The sequence below is a fragment of the Macrosteles quadrilineatus genome, unplaced genomic scaffold (assembly GCF_028750875.1).
Source record: "Macrosteles quadrilineatus isolate MER2022 unplaced genomic scaffold, UCM_ALF_1.0 Scaffold_9__3_contigs__length_116548681, whole genome shotgun sequence".
NCBI classification, from domain to species: domain Eukaryota; kingdom Metazoa; phylum Arthropoda; class Insecta; order Hemiptera; family Cicadellidae; genus Macrosteles; species Macrosteles quadrilineatus.
Genome location: NW_026542602.1, coordinates 105,003,986 through 105,025,645, shown reverse-complemented (window position 1 = coordinate 105,025,645; position 21,660 = coordinate 105,003,986). Strand labels below are relative to the sequence as shown.

The 21,660-nt window shown below is 33.5% G+C and overlaps 2 protein-coding genes across 4 annotated transcripts in view; one reads left to right on the top strand and one right to left on the bottom strand.

Moving 5' to 3' along the window:
• Positions 1–6,939, top strand: part of LOC129002178 (OTU domain-containing protein 7B-like) — a 41,663-nt gene extending 34,724 nt beyond the window's left edge. For 2 of the 3 annotated variants that reach the window (XM_054429787.1, XM_054429788.1), the window contains exon 11: positions 3,837–6,939. In XM_054429787.1, coding sequence (XP_054285762.1) covers positions 3,837–4,112 — 276 coding nt within the window. In that variant the 3' untranslated portion in view covers positions 4,113–6,939. The remainder of the gene's footprint in view (positions 1–3,836) is intronic. The other variant, XR_008491551.1, reaches the window with a different exon arrangement.
• LOC129003701 (pickpocket protein 11-like) lies at positions 6,918–21,340 on the bottom strand. The gene is made up of 8 exons (XM_054431999.1): positions 21,278–21,340; positions 19,942–20,084; positions 19,400–19,533; positions 18,583–18,636; positions 15,562–15,673; positions 14,145–14,239; positions 12,523–12,628; positions 6,918–7,142 (listed from the first exon to the last, which is right to left on the bottom strand). Exons 1-8 carry the CDS (start codon positions 21,338–21,340, stop codon positions 7,115–7,117), a joined length of 735 nt encoding a protein of 244 aa, XP_054287974.1. The 3' UTR covers positions 6,918–7,114.
• Between the last annotated feature and the right edge of the window lie 320 nt (positions 21,341–21,660).

The window sequence follows — 21,660 nt, the reverse complement described above, 5'->3', positions numbered from 1 at the left end:
AATAGTGTCCTAGACTTATTGACATCTTTCATACGAAGTTTCAACGATTTACCTTTAGTCTAACTAGGCTAAATGTAAAGTTATTTTGAAGTGGGACATTGAGTTTTGCTGCTGTTTTCATCAGCATCTAAAGCTTCTATCCTACAGTAAGATGGCGGACCTGGTTTCAGCTGCTTGAATGTTAGTTAGATAGGCGTGCTCCAACTATTGGTCTCATGTGATTGCTGATTCTAACACACATCCCCATAGAATGAATTATTATCATTACAGAACAACTTGAGACAATTTCAAGGTGTATGTCACAGTGAACAACTGTGTACCTAACCTATTATCCTATTATTACAATATTAGTATCCAACAGGTATAAATTTACAATAACATTAAATGAAAATGTGTTTTGTGAATTCATTGAGCAAAGATAAGTTCCATTAAGATTAAAGAACAATTGATGAGGAAATGTGTTGTGATTGTGAAAGGTGGATGGTTGACCTTGGTTGTTGGCTAATTTTAGACTAATAGATGATCCTATGAACATGTATCTTCGCAAGTTGATTAAACTCAAAAGAATCAGAATCCAAAACCATTATTCATATTGTATATAAATACAGAAATAATGTCAAAATTACCCTATATTAGAGAAGAAATAAAAAACAAAGCGAAAAATATCAATGAAAATTAGAAAGCCATCCAAATTTCCTGGTAGTTGACCTCCTCGATAATAGTGAAGCTACATATAGGCTCAAAAGAGTTAATCCAATAGACCTTCCAAATTGTTTCTAATTAATTTTTTTATAAGCTTTTTGACGTTAGTGCACTTGATGGAGTGTAATTAACCCATGTTAAACTGTCATGAAATTTACTTATTGTTCTAGTATAGAATAAATTGTAAATAAATACTTGTAAAAAAAAAATCAAAAGTAAAATAGTTTCTGTGCTGAACTCTGTGGAAACATTGTGGCACTATTTCAAATCATGACTAATACAGCATGTTGTGATTATTCAAACCTACAAACAGTTGCCGGGTAACAGCTAGTTATATTTATTTGTAAACATTGTAGTTCAAAAAGTCTGACAATGGCCCACATAAAACCCTCTGGGGCAGAGCCCTTTTGACGGATCTGCACGAAACTTCACACAAACCATCCTTGAATAATGCTTAATAATGCCTAAAAGTTTCATTACAATCTGTCGAGCGGTTTCGGAGTCCATAAGGTACATACATACATACATACATACATACATAGTTCCTCTTTTGTAGATATAGATTTAAATTTATTTTACTTTTTAATCTGTTTTGAAATGGTATTTTTCTAGTTTTAAAAACGAATATACAGTAAACTCTATTATTAATGCAGACTAATTTAGGATTAAATAGAATAATCGTAACTATGACAAACATCGGGACTATTTTTTGACTGTTTGGGTAAACACATTTGTACAGTAAAATACTTTTTACAACAACAAAAATATTAGTGTATTTGTAATTTTAAAATGCAAACAGTAATATTTTAAAGTAAATGTCCAACATTTTAGTTTATAGTAACCATGACGAAGGCAGGTAGGCCTACTGCAAACTCTTCTCAATCGTACAGTTGAATCCACACACACATGACTATTAAACAGAATATTACGGACCAATAATGTGTAGTTTTCAGCAAGTGATGCAGTTCTAGCATAGCTGATTAATACTTTGATTAACTGCTATGAAATGGCTCTCCCGAGTCAGTTTTAATAGGGGTTTACCCAGGGTTCCAAGTGAATTCCCTAACTTTCCCTGACCTTCCCTGACCACAGCATATTTTAAGTACTGTGAGTTTTTTCTTAATATTTAGGTATAAGTTTATCGCTTAAAAAAACAACTTTTTATTTAATACGGCCTCCACCATCCCCATAGCCGCCATTACACCAAATTTTAGTGAATTTCCCATATAGGAAATAAGGCTATTACCGCAGGTCTCATAATAAGACCTAGACCGCCAACCGATTTACTTTTTTTGTTTTGACAAATTTGTTTATTTCATATTAAGCTATCAAGATTTTAATAAAAAGCACTCGTTATTATATTTTCTGTAGCAACAAACCAATGTACTTGTTAAAATTAATTTTATTTGAATAGGAAATAATTTTAAAGGAATATTTTAAAAATCCAGCCAGGTACAGTAGACCCCCTCTTAACCGACCTCGTATTAACCGATAATCGGATTATCCGCCTTCGGTCGTAAAATAATACAGTGTGTTTTAACCGACCTTGCTTTGAGAGCAGTTCGGTTTAACCGCCGCTTTCTAGGAATCTTGACATTTCCGCTCCCACGCTGGGTGATGAGAACTGAACCATACGCTTATCTCTACAGGATATGACTAAGAAAAAGTTATTTTATATTGATCACAAAAAAATAGCATATTGTCAGTTTGTCATCATCGTTCATAGTGCGAGCTTATCTGATCTAATTTGTTATCAGTGCGGCAAATTTATAACATCGTAAAGTGCGTTACTATTTTGAGAACTGATTATCTTATAGCTGGAGTAAACAAACAATGCAACTTGTAGGGAGGGCAGGGAAGGGGGGTTAACAACTCCAAGGTCAAGATAGTTTTTGTGCCTCGAGCCTCCAGTGAGAGGCTATAAATAAATATCCTGTCTTGTAACAAAATGGTTGCTTGTATCTTTATCTTTGACAAAAGGTTCTGTACTGTATTACAATGGATTTGGAAAGCATCAATTAATACATTACAGTACGGTACTACATCTTTTTAAATAGGAATTTTTATTGACTCTTGCCTAGTACTATAATATATTCCACTGAAAGTAGGCCTATTTGACTTAACCGTGTTTGGTGTTTATTTGTGACTTTTCTATCAATACGAAAAAGGAGATAAGAGTAGTTTATTTTATCAAGTATGACTTCAAAATAATGATTATATAATTCCAAATGAATAGCACTTCTTTATGTTATGATTTAAGGGATTGCCCGTTTTAACCGACCTTTTGAGTTATCCGACATAGGTCCGGTCCCATTAGGGTCGGTTAATAGGGGGCCTACTGTAAATGGAAATTCACTTAATCTGAAAGTTGCTGTGGTGGGGATATTTATTAATACAATACCAAATAAGAAATAAAATTCAAAATACTTACAGCTCTAAATAAAACAAAAAAATGGAAATAAAAATTACATACACACCACAGATTTTTCAGAACTATGTAATCTGTTCCGCAACTATCTCATTTCAATAATAACTAATCATAAAAAAAGTTAACGCAATCTATAGAAGTTTTTAGTAAATTTCCCTAACTTAACATAGCCTTTTTTTAAATTTTCCCTGACCCTATACCTATTTCCCTGACTTTCCAGACTGTCCGCGGGAACCCTGTACCATATTGCTATAACATAATTAATAAATACATTAACAATGTTGTACTAATTTAACTGTGTATGTCTTTTTCCGTACCATATATATTCTTATTTTTTTAGATTAAATTGTACAGAACGGTGTTGTAGAAGATACAGACTGTATGCAACACAGTAAATTGGTGCAGTTATGACACTGACACAATAATTTTGCATAATTTCATTTTTACACGACAAGTACAGTATATTTGAAAAGGAAGTATTGAAAAACTTTGCATGCGTCTGAGTTTTTAATGAATGTAATGTCAATAACAAAATATTTTCACAGTATTTTACATGTTTGTGTATTGTCTACATAGTTAATGATGAACTGTATATCTGAGTCCGAGAGTTGAATACAAGTTCTACTCTGTTCCATACTGTTATCTTTTACAAATGAGGAACAAAATACTTGATTGACTATGTATTATATTTTACGTTTTCTTGCAGTACAAGGACGGCGGCATTGCGACGGCACCACGCTACGGCGCAGGCAAAAGCCAGTTCTACACAGAGGCAGACCTAGAGTCTCACGAGCGCATAAGTCAACTGACTCCCGTAAAGCCAATTACCAATTCTGACGACACTGTGTACCTCTGTAACTCAACGTTCTACCAACCGAGCGAGATGTGTCGGGCAGAAGGATGTCCGTTCTTCGGCAATCCTCAAACACAGAACTACTGCTCAAAGTGTTTCCGGGAACAGTTGCAGTGTAAAGAGTCGTAAGTGTAAAGAACTGTTACTGTGTAGGGTTGTAAGTAAACAACTGTTACAGTTTTTAAGTCGTAAGTGTATAGAACTGTTAATGTGTAGAGTAAGTACTGGACCGTTACAGTGTAAAAAGAATGTTTTGAGAACTGTTACAGTGTGTCAAGTCATAAGTGTATAGTACTGATCTAATGTAAAGAGTTATAAATTCAAACAACTAACAGTTTAAAGAGACGTAAGTGTTTCAGTGGATGTTCCGGTGTTGCGGTACGCTGTACCTGATTTTCTGTCAGATTTTGCTGGTGTTTAACCTGTACATAAATCCCTGCTTTATAGCCTATTTATCTGAGAATCTAGTGCAATCGTGGAGACATCATCAGGTTAAATGTAAGAGCATCAAGTTCAAACTAAACTGTGGCTTTTTCAATTATGTTGTACTGAATTAAAATATTATGATTTTAAACAATTTTTTATCAAGAAGAGATTTGAAATAAGTCAATTGTTTTGAACACAAAAGTAAAAATCCCAAGCCACAGTGTTAACACATCAACATGTGTCTTCAACTTTTATGTAGTTTGTTAAAAAAAAACTACTGACAATATTTATTTAACTTTAATTTTTTTTACCATATCACAGTATTGTCTCTAATATTGTTTTTCATTGCACTAATGATTTTCAGATATATTCATTGTGTCATACAATATTTTGGGATGTTTTTAGTCTGTATATTTTATTGTTTTATTGTTTTTTTTTATCACCAAATGTGTGATAATGTTCAAAATCTGTTATTTAAAATAAATGTTTTCTTGTTAAATGTTAAACTGTGTTAAGTATATTTTTGTAGTTAAACTAAACATAAATCACTCTGTTGTGTGGGTATTTATTTACTTTGTTATGTGGTAGGTGTGGAGTATGTTAGAAACCTTTGTTGATCCAAAAACTTAAAACTTTGTAGGTCGGATGAAATATCTGTGAGATTTATAATCTCAGGCATAATCAGACCAATAATATGTCATCAACCGTCAGTTGATAATACAGAGTAACAAATCTAAGAAGAAACTTATCGTTTTGCAGCAACTCATGGTCAAGTTTTGGAAGCTGTTTACCATGGCTCATTGCCATTGTGTTTTTCCCACATCAAAATTTGGAAACAAAATTAATCGGTTTGTTAATGAAAAAAATTATTTTTTCACTAATTTTTGCTATTTAAATTTACAACACGTTCACAGACAAAGTACAAACTGTACTATTGCAGTTGTGTTTCAGTACTTCTGTTTACTATGTGTTGAGCCCATACAAATCCCTAGTTCGCTGTTAACATTTGTTTTAGCAACATAATTAGAAACATCCCCATGTTCAATTTGTCGGCAGATTTTTTATCAAAATCGGCATAGTTGATGTGAGCCACAGACAGATTGTGATGATCCAAACTACTAATTTCTGACGAATACACAGACCTTTTTACCAATTCAAACTAATGGAATTACTTGTAAGCTATAGCAACTTTTATGACCCAACTTGGTCAGCAAGAAAAAATAAGGTAGAAAATTGAATTTTAGACACTAGGCATTCTGTGACTAGCTAAGACAACTACATTCTTTTTTAATACAAAATTGGCCATAACTGGTTCATATAGATAGGATGTCTACATACTTCAGTATCCAATAGTCAATGATAATACCTTGGATTAAACATACTCATAGATTTCTCATCCTCTGGATCTTAAAAGTTTGGCCCCCAACTAACTTGGTCAGTTATTTCTATTTGTTGCATATTTTACAGAATCGTTTTGCATTGCTTAGGTCGACCATCACATTTTTTGTTGCTAGTCAGTAGTGTTGATGTAAATACATGTAAGTACAAGTAGAAGATAAGATCAATTTTTTTTTCATTTTTCTGGGGCATTAGTTTATGCTGCAAGTAAAAGCAAGCGTATCAAAAAACTGATATCTATAAAAAAAAGTAGGACTACTACTTAATTACGAAATATTTGTTTACTAATTCACTTATTTTTTTACATTAGTGTACGGTAAGATTATTTAGATTATACTTTATACTTTTTTATTAAAGAAAGTATAAAGGTATATTAGGTACACAATACAATGGTATAAGTCAGATAACATGTTGAAGGAATAGCATGCAGTGCTAGTGAATTCATGCTAGACAATTAATTTGTCGCTTGCAAGATGAATGGGTATAAGTCCTTAGCATATTAATATGTACTTACGCTCCTTCATCTTGCAAGTGTCTAATTGTTTATGAATGAGAACCTTTGCATTGAATCAGTGAGTAGTTTCAATGGCGCTATAAATGCACTGTTATGCATGAATGCTATGTCAACGTGTAACCAGTCTTAGGCAAATTTGCCCAATTAGGTAAACTTACTAATGAGTTTAATAATTTTTCATTCTAATGTAAACATTTTCAACAATATTTCCAGTTTAATTTGGTGTTGTAATAATACATGTGTTTACACCTAAAACATTTCCTACATTGTATTCTGATTACTAAGCAATAGAGCTGTAAGGTGAAAAATAAGTAATATTTTGGAAGTTTTTTTCTTTTCTGATGGGAAACAAAATTATTCTATACTTAGGATATTGGTTTTATTCTATGTTTTTGCTTGGTTTTATTTCTTTTACTTTAACAGCAAGTATTTGCACTTATTTATAGAATTTAGGATATTGCTTAACTATTGTTTTGCAATTTGTTATTGTTAATGTTGTTGTTTTAGCTTGTACTTTTTTATTTAAATGCTTGGCACTGGACCATGTTTTTAACAAAACGCAACTAAGGCGACTATGAAAAGGCTTAAACTTTTTTTTATTTCTTATAAATGGAAGTTAACCATATCATCAGGGGTGTATTGGGGCAAGATATACAAGCTTTACAAATTTCAGGAAGGATAAATAAGAAATGTTACATTTTGTTTTACTTGATATAAAAAGTTGGTAGCAAAATTCCTGTGTGTATATAGCAACCACTACACAATGCTCACTCCTCTTTGTCCTTGCTTCATCTCACTCCATGCTGTGTTTGAAACATTCCCTGTACAACCACTTCATTAATGTAGATAGGTTAAAAAGTTAAAGAAATAAAAATTACAAGATAAGTTGCAAATGGTTCAAAAGTGATTTTTTTTCAGATTTGCTTGTACCTGGTTGTTCAATCCTTGATACAGTTGTTGAATGTTATTAGTATTTAGATCCCCTACTACAATTGCCTTTGATTTTAATAGAAGTGATATACACTCTTTCTAATCACAAGATGATGTATGTTCATCACGAAATGTAGGTGGTTTCAGTTAATGTGTTATGTTGCAGCTGATTGACAAGTGGTGCAGGTAGTATCAAGTGTAGGGGATAGATTTCTTCCCCTAAAACCACCTACAGTTCTTGTTCGGAGTATAGTACCTCAAACTTGTCTATTGAATTTCGCTTGTTAGAATCACAAACACATTTGATATAATACTTAGCAAATTCGTCCTAGACTACCACTGTCTCTGAAAATTCTAATTTCAATTTTGCTTTGTGTATTGTATATATTAATAAGTGCCATACTCATTTTTATATTACCACTTCCTCCTCTTTGATCCAATTTATAGTTGCATAATAAACACCATATGTGTAGTTTGAACTATGGTTGTACTGTACATCATAGCTGCAAATGTCTACAGTTAAATATTTTATTGTGTAAGCTGTGTTAAACAATTGTGCCTCTTGATTCAAATATTTTCCTAATATTACAAATGTTTTGTGTAAATTATGTTGTAGCTATCAAAATAATTATAATATTTTTATAGACATGTTCAAATAACCGCTAATTACTATTTTTCTAACTACCTTAGAGAGAGATAGTTTTGAACTGCATATTGTTGGTTTGGCCAGTTACCGTAATCTTGGCATTTGTATGGCAAGGCGTTTTCTGTATATTTGAAACTGCTTTTCAATTATTTATGTTTTTCTTTGAAGTTTACAAAACTTTGCTTTGGATTACAATTCAATCTAAAAAATGTCCTCCCTTTCCCTTCTTTTGAGGAATTATTAGGTGGTCCCAGTAGAGTCACAAGTAAGCTTTGTGTTTTCAAATTTTCAGTCAAAAGTTACCAACAAATGACTGCAAGCTGGCATTCTAATGTTAAGTCTTGTTTTCAGACGTAGAGGTTAGAAAAAAATTGAAATGGCTGTTATATGAAAAATACCCCCGCCGCAGCAAACCTGCAGACTAAGCGAATTTCCATTTTGCCTGATTTGATTTTCAATTAAATCTATTCAAATAACATTAGGTATAACGAACGAGCACCTAGGTTTACTGCCTACAGTGTAATAAAGTGTGTTTAAAAAAAAAACACATATTTTATAGTAAAATATTAATAGCTTAGTATAAAATAAATAGATTGGACAAGTTTGATCCAAATATATGCATAAACAAGCAAACTACAACAGTTTACTTAATCTCCATAAGAATAACATGGGAATTTTTAATTTAAAATTTTATCCGTAACCAATAACCATACAAAACCCCCGCCGCAGCAAACCTGCAGACTATATAATTTCCATTTGACTGATTGGATTTACACTAAAATGTCTACTTAAAAAAATAACATTTATTCCCTATTTAAATAGAATTAGTTTAACAAGTACTTAGGTTTGCTGCATCAGGGAGGGTTTAACTATTTTTTTTTTGTAAAATGTTAATAGTTAGTAAGAAATAAAAACATTTTCCAAATTTGATCAAAATATGTTCATAAACAAGCAAACTACAACAGTTTACTTATTCTCCATAAGAATAACATGGGAATTTTAAATTTACAATTTTTTGGAATTTTCTCCGTAACGATTAGGCGCATAATAACGCTTCAATATACTAAATTATTTGTTTTTTTAAGCTCTACAAAATGGTTTGGAAAGAAATTGCTAAATTTTATGTTTTTTGGGTCAAAAATGGGAAAACCCTATTTTTACCCCATAAAACCCCCCGTAAACCCCCGTTCCCATGGTCCGATCATGCTGGATCGCGAACTCGTTCGAATAAACGTAGGTTTACACGTTTGTACCAAATTTCATCAAAATCGGATCATTTTTGCTCGAGTTATCGTGCTGACGGACACATATATATATATATATATATATATATATATATATATATAAATATATATATATATATATATGAATTTGAACGGATGGTGTTTTTGGCCTCTAGGGACCTCAAATCGAAAAAAAAAATCGGTCCCGCGTCCAGGTCTTACCATGAGTACTACGGTAATAGCTTATTCCCTATATGGGAAATTCGCTAAAAATGTAAATTTGCTTTAAATAAAAAAAAACTGTTGACTGTAAAAACTGCTGCTATTATACATATATAATAAAAAATAAAAATACAAACATTTTTTTATTCACTTTAGTTTGTAACTATTTTTCATTTTTCAATTAACACATATTTTTGAAACAATTAACAATATTTTCCGCTTTCTTGATAGCGTTTTACTGTAAGGATTTGTCTGACTCCCATAGGTTACAATTTCCATATAGTAAATTTGTGAGAAAATTGTGTTATTTTTATTTATTTATTTTTCTGTGTTACTTATGTTATTATTGTCTGGGAGTGTATTATAAGGAATTACTGAATTTATATTTTGCAAAATAATACTGCAAAAAATACTTGATACAGTATTTCTGATAACAATTCATCAGAACAACATTACCAGCCTTTCAGCACATGTTTTAGAAACTCAGCTGATTCCTTTTTGTACTTTGCCAGACATTTCATCACTAGGGCCTAAAGTGACTCTTTTCGACCCGAGCTCCGTAAAACAAGCGAGGGTTGAAAAGACACTTTTTGCCCGTGTGGTGAACTATATTTTTCGTCATATTGCACCATAATTTGAACAAACTATGTTACAAAACTGAAATAGTTGTCATTCAAAGATAGATAAACCTTTCAAAACTACTTCTAGCTTGTTTTAATTTTAATTTGCTAATGGAAACAAGCAGCTGTTTAGTAAGTGATTCAATCGCTTCCTCTATTACGATTGTGTTAGTGTACTATTATATTATCAATATGTCAAAATTTTTACAATAAGGCAACAATTAACTACAATCGATTATACAATCGATACATACTTTTGATACATGCAATTGTTTACAATTGAAATTTACAACTGAGTTGACAACAGCAGATTTTTACTCCCTATGGGCTAAAATTGCTTTTTACTCACTTGAGAGTGAAAAAATGCTACTTCAGACTTGAAACGCATGCATTAAAAACGTTTGTTTTGCTGCAGTATGACGAAAAGATCATTTTCCAGCTGCTATATCCAAGATTGTTTTATTTTACAATAAAATACCGTGAAGTTTCTATAGTGATTTGTAACTGCCAGAGATAGCTTCCAGCTAAAAATGTTCAAAGTTTGTACAGGTCCAGAGTATTAATAAAGTCTACTTAACATTTTACTTATTCTTATTTACAAATCCTTTTCAAACATTAATTTTTACTTTCTCCCCCTATCTATGTAATTAATACGCTGCATGAAACTTCAACCATTTCTTAACCGATTTTATCCATTGACGTCTCATTGGAAAGAGCGTGTCGCGTATATTTGCAAACTGGCCTTACATTTTTGAAAAATTCCCTTGGGCTCTGCCCCAGTGGCGTTGTTCCCATGTTGTCCCATGTTCCCATGTTCCCATGGAAGTTCCCATGTTATCCTTATGAAGAACATAATTGTTTACATTTTGATCAGCTGTATAATTTAATTGCTGTTATTTTTGTTTAAATTCAATGAAACGCATTGAGTACATTTATTTACTATTTGAGTTTGTGTAAACATAACCCCCAAGACGGATCGTGTTGGTATGGTTGTATCTTAAATTTGTGTATTTATCGTTGTTTTGTGTCGCTATGACGGATCGTGTTAGCATGATTGTAATTTAAATTTGTGCATTTGTCGTTGTTTTGTGTAGCTATAATTTGTTTATTTGTTGTTTTTTTTTTTTTTCTAATGCCTCCGACGCGACGACAACGAAACATAGACAGGAGGCGTAATCGTGATAACGACCGCAACTACAGAACAGTGGCGCGTAATAGGCTTAACTCATCACAGTCAGCACCTGAACCTGGACAATCTCAACTATTAGGTTACAAATGCGCCCTAACACTACCTCAAAACGACTTTTCGTTCTCAATTGGCCCTCTATCAATGACCTGTGTTGTCTGTATAGCGAGGCATTTTGGGAAGGAGAAAACCGGCCGGAATGCTTTAGGTTTATCAATAACGAAGATAAACATGGTCTGAGTTACACACTGGTAATCTTTGAGTTGACTCTTTTAAACACATTGTAAATATGACTGTTATTCGTTTTGAAATAACTCCTGTAATACTTTGCAATTGCTCGAATTCGAGCAACATGTACACTAGTACTAGCCTATAGTATATGGAGAAAGTATTGTTTACATTTATGTACCTTTTTGTTTTCAAGTTATTAAAGAACATGCTCTATATATCTTTCTTGGTAGTCATGAAAGAAAAAGCTAAGGAGCATATGAATTCTTTTATAATATTTGAAAAATGTACAAAAAAAAAAAAGAAAAGCCACCAGCCATTGTTTTCTAACATGATAGTCTTATTAATCTTTTGAGTATAAACTCCATTTAAAAAAATATTTGGACAGAAAACATTTTCTACTAAAACAAACTTCATGATAACTACTGTTACTGGTTTATTTGACAAAAATGTGGAGTAATATGAAGACTATTTTGAAAAGGGAATTAAATAACTTCTTGATCAGCATTGTACGTGTTATTAAATTTACGGAAAGTAAATAAAAGAAACGTCTTATAACACTTAAAACATATATTTACGCTTATACTGTTACTCACAAGACGGTAAATATACAAAAAAGATGGTAAGTGGTGATCGATTTTGATTGGACACTCCAATCGTCATCAGACCCAATGACCCAATAGGTGTATGTAGTTTGTCGCCTATTGGGTCTGATGATGGTTGGAGTGTCCAATCGAAATCGATCACCACTTACCATCTTTTTTGTATATTTACCGTCTTGTGAGTAACAGTATAAGCGTAAATATATGTTTTAAGTGTTATAAGAAGTTTCTTTTATTTACTTTCCGTAAAAGGGAATTGTCATCTATATTTGAACAAAATCATAAATTTGTCTAATGGTAGCCTATATTTCATTTCTAAGACTTACTCCTTTTGACACATAAAAAAATTGCCATTTCCATGAATTCTAGTAAAAAAAACAACAAATAAATTTATGGTTAAAATTAAAAACAAATTAATTACTACACATTCTGATCAGTTAAGAACTTATCTATACTATATACATAATAGGTTTTTCTTAAAAGGTTTTTCTTATTTTTTATTTATTAGTATAGATTAGATAATGTTAATTAAAATAAAACATGCCTGTAAGACACACACACTTTTCTAGGATACATCCATGTGAACAGAAGCAAGATGACATCAAGTAAACTGATGCTAGTGAACAGGCGCGTGAAACAAGCAAACCCAACTGCAACAGACAATTATAACGTTAAAAAACATATGCCTTTGAAACAGAAACGTAAATTGGGTTTATTTTAAATGGTTTGTTACAACAGGAGGGGGTAAGACGGTAGCTCAGTCCGTAGTGCCACGAACTTTGGGCCCAAGTCAGCGATGTCGTGGGTTTGGATCCTAGTACCTGCCACTTCTTTTTATCAGTACAGTTTACCCGCGAGTCCCCTGTTTTGCTGGATACGTTCCACGCACTGGCCCATGTGGACGGACAAACGCAAGACTAAAAGAGGCCCGCCAACCTTATAAAAAAAGTTCAATACGTCAAGAGCATCTAGCATCTGAGAACTAGTGGAGTAGTGTCTAAAACTTAACTGAGGAGAATTAATGTCCAAGTCTTAGGCTCAGTAGTTGAAACTAGTAAAGTTAACTTTTACAGTAAAAAAAAAAACATTTAATTAAAATTTTAGAATTAATATTCGGGAAGTACAATATAGAATAGAATTATACCCTTAAATGGTAATTGTCCTGCTTACAAACATAAAGTAAACATTTTTTTAATACACTCTTTACAATTTCTTGATTTACTTTGTTCCCTGGATTGCCAGTGCCTGAATTGGAAACTTACTAGAGGGTCGACCTGCCCAGACGTTTTCACCAACTTACCAGTGGGGAACATTAATACTACTGTTCTCTTTCCCCTTTGTCGGACCAAAAAGCCCTCTTGACTTGTTTTTGGTCGATAGCAATAACACCATGAGTGGTACCAAACAGCACCAGACGAAGATTATTAGAAGCTTTAACTCATCTAATGTCAACTACTTCAAATTAGCACTATAGTATATACTGGAATTAGTACTGCAATTTCATTGATTTTGACGTATTTTTCTCCACTTTCATAAATGCCATGGAAGTTTGTTTTCCGAAATAGGTCGTTAGGCCTGAGGCATTGGGGTACCGCAAGAAATCAGCAGTGAAATGGTACAATACTGACTTTCTCAAATGTGCATGGAAGCCAAGAAGTTGTATGACTTTTGGCAGTGGGCACTGAATTATAATGTATTGGTCGATGTTATGAAGTGAAGATACACTGAAGCCAAAACCAGATATAAGAAAGCTCTTGAGCAAGCTAAATTAAAATTTAATGCGGAATCGATTGCTTCAGCACTGAACCAGTGGAAAAGGGCTTGGGAGCTAATAAACAAGTCTAAGTGCAGAGTGACATCCCATTCGATTGACTCGCTGACACCCCAGATCTTTAATGACTTCTTTGACCTCTCCTCGGTAGATTACATCTGTAACCGAGGCGTCCCAGCTGTTCGAGAAGCCTTCAACGGCCTGTCAACGGTCTTCGAACCTTCACGCTTAGACCAGTGTCAAGTGACAAAGTGGCTAAAATAGTGAAAAATATGAAAAGCAATAAGAGCCGTGATATCTATGATATCAGTTGTGACCTTGTGAAGGTAGTGCTTCCTGAAATTATCTGTTGGGGATCAAAGTTGACACTGTTACTGACAAATAAGTTAACTCACCCAGAATGTCTAAGAAGTTAACTCTAGATTTCAGAACCAAACGCTCTGTTGGTGGGGCAGCTAGTTGAATATGGATGGTGGCATCAGATTCATTTCTAAACAAAAAATATATTTAAAAAAAAAATATCCTAAATATTAATAGGCAAACATGTTTTGTGAAAACCTTTTTTCTCTGCTCGTGTGCAATGCAGAGAAAATCTACGCATACTGTTAGAAATATATTTTGCTGTAGATGTGTAGAATTCCTTTATAAATTAAAATAGACTAAAAAATATGCACAAAAAATTAATTTAAAATTAAAAAAAAATTTAAATGGGCCTTATGGTTAGCCATGCTGGTGACGAAATATAAACAGAAAATCAAAACCAATGGAAGATGTTCTAATCACATGTTTTATTTACAGAGTGGGGTGAAAATAGAGAAGTCTGTATATTACATATTTTTGGTTGAGTTTTCGACCACTGGATGTCCTGTAGTTGAAATTAATAAGAAATATGATATGCGTCCAATTTATTTAGCCATACTCAATGTTTCATGAAAAAGAAACTAGGAATAATTATTTGTTTTCCTACTACTAAATATTTTATATCCAGTTTTGGTCTACTAAAATGATTATTTTCAAATGGAAACCAACAGGAAAACAGAACTAATATCTTAGGATTTGTAGAGGTGCGATTTATCCAATACAAAGAATGTCAGTTTGGTGAGTCGATAGCGTCACAGACTTCGGGTCCAAGGCTGCCGCTACTTTTTATCAGTACAGTTCAACCTTGTACTGTACCGGCTCACCCCTTGCTTTGCTGGATACGTTCCACGCACAGATCCAGCCTATGTGGACGGGCAAATGCAAGGTTAAAAGAGGCCACCAACCTCTTTAAAAAAGTTCTCTTCATTTGAGAGCCCTTTCCTTTTTTTGTTTGCTAGATGGATAAACTACAGCTTAAGGTGGATCTAAACTCCTGGGTGAAGGCATTATCACTTATTAGCTTTGTACGACTACATACCAGGATTATTAAGGTAAAGATTACTGAAGGATGAGTGTTCAATAGATCAGGGGATATTTTACTCTACACTTACTTCACTTCTTACGATCATCTGCAGAACAGTCTAACATAGCTAAAACTTATAAATGAATGTTAAAATTTCAACCCGAGCCTCCAGGGCAGAAGTCCTATGCTGTAATCAGATTATCAGGTTTAAATCAGATACACATCAGATGTGACCTTACATTTTTTTATTCTGTTATACATATAATAATAATTACAGTAGTTTATTTTTATAAAGTTCTACTATAAACCAAATAGATTAGTCTCATCAGTCACTTCAATGATGATATAAACCTACTGGAGTTAAAATTAGTTGTTTCATATATATCTGAACTTAACCTTTGTAAAAATAAATTTTAAAAAGTGATTACCGTTTCAATCTGCCCCATATAACTTTAACTTCTTGCTGGTCGCAGGATTGTAGACACTCACATTTCTTGTACATGTTTGATCTTTTCCTTGTTTTTGTTTGGTTTTTATTCCCTAAAAATAGTTAGCAGCATCTTATTATCCTATGCTTAGGAAAGATGTCAAAAGAACAATGAAAATGAAAGCTCCATTTCACAGACTATAAATAATAATAATATCCATGTTCCGCCATTGTCGCATTAACACAGCGTTGTTATGGTGATAATGTACAGATCTGACTATCAGATGTCCTAGCATTTTATTATACAATGTCAAACAACTTTATACATTTAAGTTAATCTTTACCTTCCCCCCTACACATAATGTATGAACTAAAGAGAAAGTATTGTTTTAGTAAAAACTCGAGTTTTTGGTGGAAATATCTGTTTTGGGTCTCCCTGAACCCCAAAAAGTGGTTTTTGTATTTGTGGATGTGTACAGAGCTACAGCCTATACCTGTGGTCCAAACAACATTATGGTTTGCGGCACGAATATTAGAACATAAACCGGTATGGATCATAAACACAAACACATGACGTAACTGGCCTGAATCCAATACTAATAACACTAATATATGGTTTAGACATTTCCATTTAAGCAATTTTAAATAATGTTTAGTGTTGCATTGGGAAATGGTAAAATTAAGATTATAAAAAAGAAACCATGTTGACTTGAGCAATAAAAACAATGTAATAAAAAAGTAAACAGAAAGAAATAATAACATATGATAAATAAATATACACATGTTAAATGCAGATCAAGGGGAAAAAGTCTCCAAAACATTTAGTCTGGCCACTCACAGAACCGGGCTGGGCAGGGCGCGACAGGGGATTTTGCCCTGGGGCGTATCGTGCGATGGGAATTGTACGGGCGCTTATGGAGCGCCACACACAGGACCAGGCGAGGCAGGGTGTGGATAAGACGCCCGAGGGCAAAATGCGAAGCTATCCAAGATTATACCCCAAGGCAAGTCGCTGCCGGGCAAAACTTTCTGTGCATGCACGGTCACGTGATTTATTCTCTCACAGGCTAACTTTGATATGGATTATTTGATTATTTTACAGCTGATACAATGTATGGCTACTGATGATCCATACATGTAAGGCAAGATTTATATGACTGTACAGTGCTATTACTACAGTGTTTGAATAACTAATACTCAATCTTGGTTTTAACACTGAGGAAATAGAGGACCAACATACAAGTACATTCCTTACGGTTATCAAAAGCCGCTTCTCTGGAGGTATGACTGTTGGTATTTTGTTTTTCTATTCTGCTCTCAACTTTTAAGTCAAATGTCAAAATTGACATCCGGCAATAATTTAAAAATTTTGCTGAGTCGGCTCGAAGCTCAGTAATAAAACTTCCTATATTTCTTTCAGGTCTATGGGGGCTAAATTTTAACTTTTCGTGCCGCGCCTCGTTCGGTGTGTGTCAGCAGCACGGAAGTGCAAGTCTGGCATCTTGTCCGTCCTGCCCCGCCCTAGCTATTACCATAGGTCTCATGGCAAGACCTGGACCCATGTCCGATTTACTTTTTCGTTTTGAGGTGTCCAGAGGCCAAAAACACCATCCGCTCAAATTCATATATATGTCCGTTAACACGTTAACTCAAGCAAAAATTATCCGATTTTGATGTAATGTGGTATAAACATGTTAACCTACATTTATTTGAACGAGTTCGCAAACCAGCACGATCGGACTATGTGAACAGGGGTTTATGGGGGGTTTTATGGAGATAAACAAAAAAATTGCAATTTCTTTCCAAACCATTTTGTAGAACTTTAAAAAACAAATAATTTATTATATTGAACCGTTTTTGTATGCCTAATGGTTACGGAAAAAAATAGAAAAAAATTTTAAATTTAAAATTACAATGTTATTGTTTTGGAGAATAAATGAACTGTTGCAGCTTGCTTGTCTATGGACATATTTTAATAGAATTTGGAAAATTTGTTTACCGGTACTTCATACTAGCTATCAATATTTAAATAAAAAACATGCGTTATGTCTTCCCTGTAGCAGCAAACTTAAGTACTCATTAAAATTGATAATATTTAAATAGGAAATAAATCTGACAATTTCAAGGGAATAATTTAGTGTAATTCCAGCCAGATAGATGGAAATTCGTTTAGTCTGCAGGTTTTTGGGCAGGGAATTTTTTTTTTATACAGTAGACTCCCTCTTATCCGGACACCTTTTAACCGGACATTGGTTTAACCGGACTATACTCGGCGGAAAAGAGGGAGTCTACTGTAATGGTGATTTCCCCATAAAACTCATAAATCAGATTTTCATAAAACAGCTCAAACAATTTTGATTTAAATTTAGAATTATGGTCCTTTTAACAAATCCTCTTAACAAAATTGTACAGCCCCAAGTATCTAAAAATGATGGTTCTCCAAACACTATTTTTATGTTTGTGATTTTACCCACAAAATATCAAAGTAACTCCCACTGCTTACCCATTATAAGGGTTTTTTGACAAGCTAATGGGAGAAAGTATGTGTCAGTTCCCTGCTACCATTTATTTTAATCCAAATTAAATCCATCTGTTCCAAACTTCTGCTAAACTGAACAACGTATGATCCCATCGATTAGTTCAGAATAGAAAGAGCTTTTTTTTCTTAAAAAAAATCTCATCTTTAATTGTAAAAGATTTAACACTGTGTTTAACATAGTTACACCTTTAATTTAGGCAGTCCAAAACAATTTGAGCTACACTATACAGATTTTAAAGAAAAGCCATCCGGATTTAATAGTTTTTATGGGACACAAAGTTTGGCTAGCTTATATGAGAAAATTTAGAGTCCTGGTTTAAAGGTCATACAAAATAAAATAATATCAAAAATATTATTAAAATGTGTATTGTTCTCATTGTGTCTTCAGTAAACTTTTAAAATATCCCAATAATAAATATTATGGTGACTGTACATTTTTTAACTTTTAAATTATGTTTTAAATATAACCTACAGGGGACTTACTGAAATCGTCATCTATACATTGAAGTCCTTTCAGGTCACAATACCTGGAGTTATCTGTAATCAAAATAAAATAATTGACAGAGTTGGTTATGCATAAATACCTTCATTGATTTCAATTTAACAACCTTCATTTAAAGGTGTTGTTAATGCTATTTATGACGATTTCTAGGAACAAGTTGATGTTAGATAACTTCAAACTTCACTAAAAAAGCCAATAATTGTTGTGTAACTTGTCTACATATTTAAACTGAGTATGACTGCAAATGATTGACCAGAACCATAAAATGACTTATCAGTGGCAAGATTTACCAGTGCCATTGAAGGACAATGGCATCATAGGATTTGAACGAATAGTGATCTGGCTTCTATGGGGACATCAAATTAAATCGGTCCTGGGTCTGGGTCTTACTGTACCATCCTATCTATTTGTACTGACTATAAATTTTTGCATTAGGAGTGGAGGTTTTTGAGCCCAGACTTGTTCTAATACCTATGAGTCTGAATTTATGGTGTTTTTTCCAAAACGAAAACATACATACTGGTGAATTCTCGTAACGACTGTTATTTATTAAGGCTGACTTCTCAAAAGGTTTTGAATTGCTTTGTGATTTAAAAAAAAAGGTGTGTTACTGAGGTTGTTTTGAATGAAATTGTCATGTTTAAAGGTTTAGTTTATTAAAACAGCACTTTCAAGGGGACTTTTAAGGTGCCCTTGTAGTTGAAGGTGTGGTGTAAACGAGGATCTACTATATCTATTTTAAATAGCTGTAAGTTTTATCTAAAAACGAAATATAGATGAATGAGAATGCTACCTGACCTGGTGTTGGTATCAGGTGATGATGACAGCCACACACAGACAGCTGATGTTGAGCTAGACAAGCCGTCTGACAGCTGCTGCGACTGTACACTGGGTAACCTCGGACACTTCTCTCCCCCTCCACCACACACCCTCTTGAAACATTACATAAGGGGCTCTTAAAGAAAGTATTGAAGTGTATTAAATGCACATGATAAATGTATCCATGCCAGAAAAGGTTTGATTTTGTTTTGGACAGGAAGAGCAGGCTTACATGTACATTGGGCGAGGACTCATACATTTCCTTGTTTAGTTTTAAAGTAAGTTTGTAAAGACGTGTGCAACTACACCTCTTAATACTGTTGTTCCCAGAAGTGTTTATAACTGCTGCCTAAACAAGATTCTCATGGAAATACTGAGAGGTTTTAATGGTGAAAACCCCCAACACCTGAGAGCGTTTATGATATGTTTTATAGGTTATTCTAAACCTAAAAGTTAATTGTTAAAAAAACTTTTTGATAAACCGTGTATAAAATCATAAATGTACAAGATTGTATGGATACCTCTGTTCAGTAGAGAGTTCTCTTGCTGAAATGTCCACCACAGTTTCTCTCACACTGTAGAGCAACCTTAGAGAGCTGTCAGGGTCTAAGACTGGGGCTTTGCTGTTTAGAAACATCACTTCTTTGACATCGTGAATAAACACCTACAAAACACTTGAGTAGCAGCAGCTTCAGGTGTTATGGATATGGAAAATATTGCTAAGAAATGTATTCTTCAGTTAGTTACAATGTTAAATCATGTTACTTAACTCTAAACTGACTAAATAAGCTGGAAATTCCTTTAGTGGAGGGATTTCTATACAGAGAGATATCTTGTTACTGTGAACCTACAGCTAGAGCTCCAAATCCCCATTTTTCGGCATTATCTTTCAGGTCAAAACCATTGGTGATTGGTGGGATTAGAACCTTGTGCCTTAAGGAGGGAAGGCATGGACCCCAACCACTAGAAACACTCAGAAATGCAATAATTGTTCTTTCTTCAAATTTAATTTTTTGAATCAATTGCTCTTAATAAGAGAACAGATAATAAAAATCATAGTTTGTTACAAAATACAATAGCAGTTATTTTCATCACATGGCCCAAACATTAGGTGGCTTTAAGATCTGCATCAACTAAATCCTCGCATATTTTAGAAAAGCATTATAATTTTGACCCTATGCTGTGAACAAATTAGGTTTTTAAATATACAAAACAATATACATAAACAAAGACAATGGGACTAGATCTTTTCTAATAACTTCAAGTAGACAACAACACACTTTGTGTAGGGTGAGTCTTGTATAGCTTTTGTTATTGACTAAGATCAGTTGTTTCTTTAGCCAGGAAATTTTATTATGTAATCCCAATATAGCTGAGCAGGGTCCAGTTCTAAGCCATCCAATACCCCTGTCGCAGCAAACCTGCAGATTAAGCGAATTTCCGTTTGCCTGAATTGATATACAATTAAATCTATTTAAATAACATTAGGTTAAACGAGTACCTAGGTTTGCTGCTACATAAAGGTTTTGCTAATTAAGTGTGTTTTTAGTAAAATATTAATAGCCTAGTATAAAACAAATAAATTTGCCAAATAACAAATAACTGCACAAAAACACTTCAATATACTAAATTATTTGCCTTTTTAAGCTCTTTAAAATGGTCTAGAGAGAAATTGGAAAATTTTATGTTTTGATGGTCAAAAATGAGAAAACCAATTTTTACCCTATAAACCCCGTTCCCATCGCCCGATCATGCTGGTTCACAAACTCATTCAAGTTTATCCTGCCTTACACCTTCAACCAAATTTCACCAAAATCGAACAAAAATTACTCAAGTTATTGAAAATAGAAAACTTACCTGAACTGGGAAATTTACAGAAAAGTCCAGAGCAGCATCTTTTGCAAATTGGCTGACTGACATTTTGAAGGTATTTCTAAAAAAACATGTGTAATTTGCATGTTGATTAAATGAAAATACAATTTAAGGCTTAAATATTAAACAAATGAGGTTGTCCGCAAATTATGGTCTTCGAGGACCCAACGTCCCAACCCAGTAAGCAAGCTCAATTTTGACACCGGCACTTCACAACTATTCCAGCTATTCCTAACTCCTGTATGGCGACTGACTAGTTTTGTGTAAGTAGCCATTCTTGAAAGGACATCCACACTCTCGCCAAGTATTGATTCAATTATGTGCTTGAGCTTAGGCTTCTGAGAAATAAATGCTCTTGTTTTGTTTCC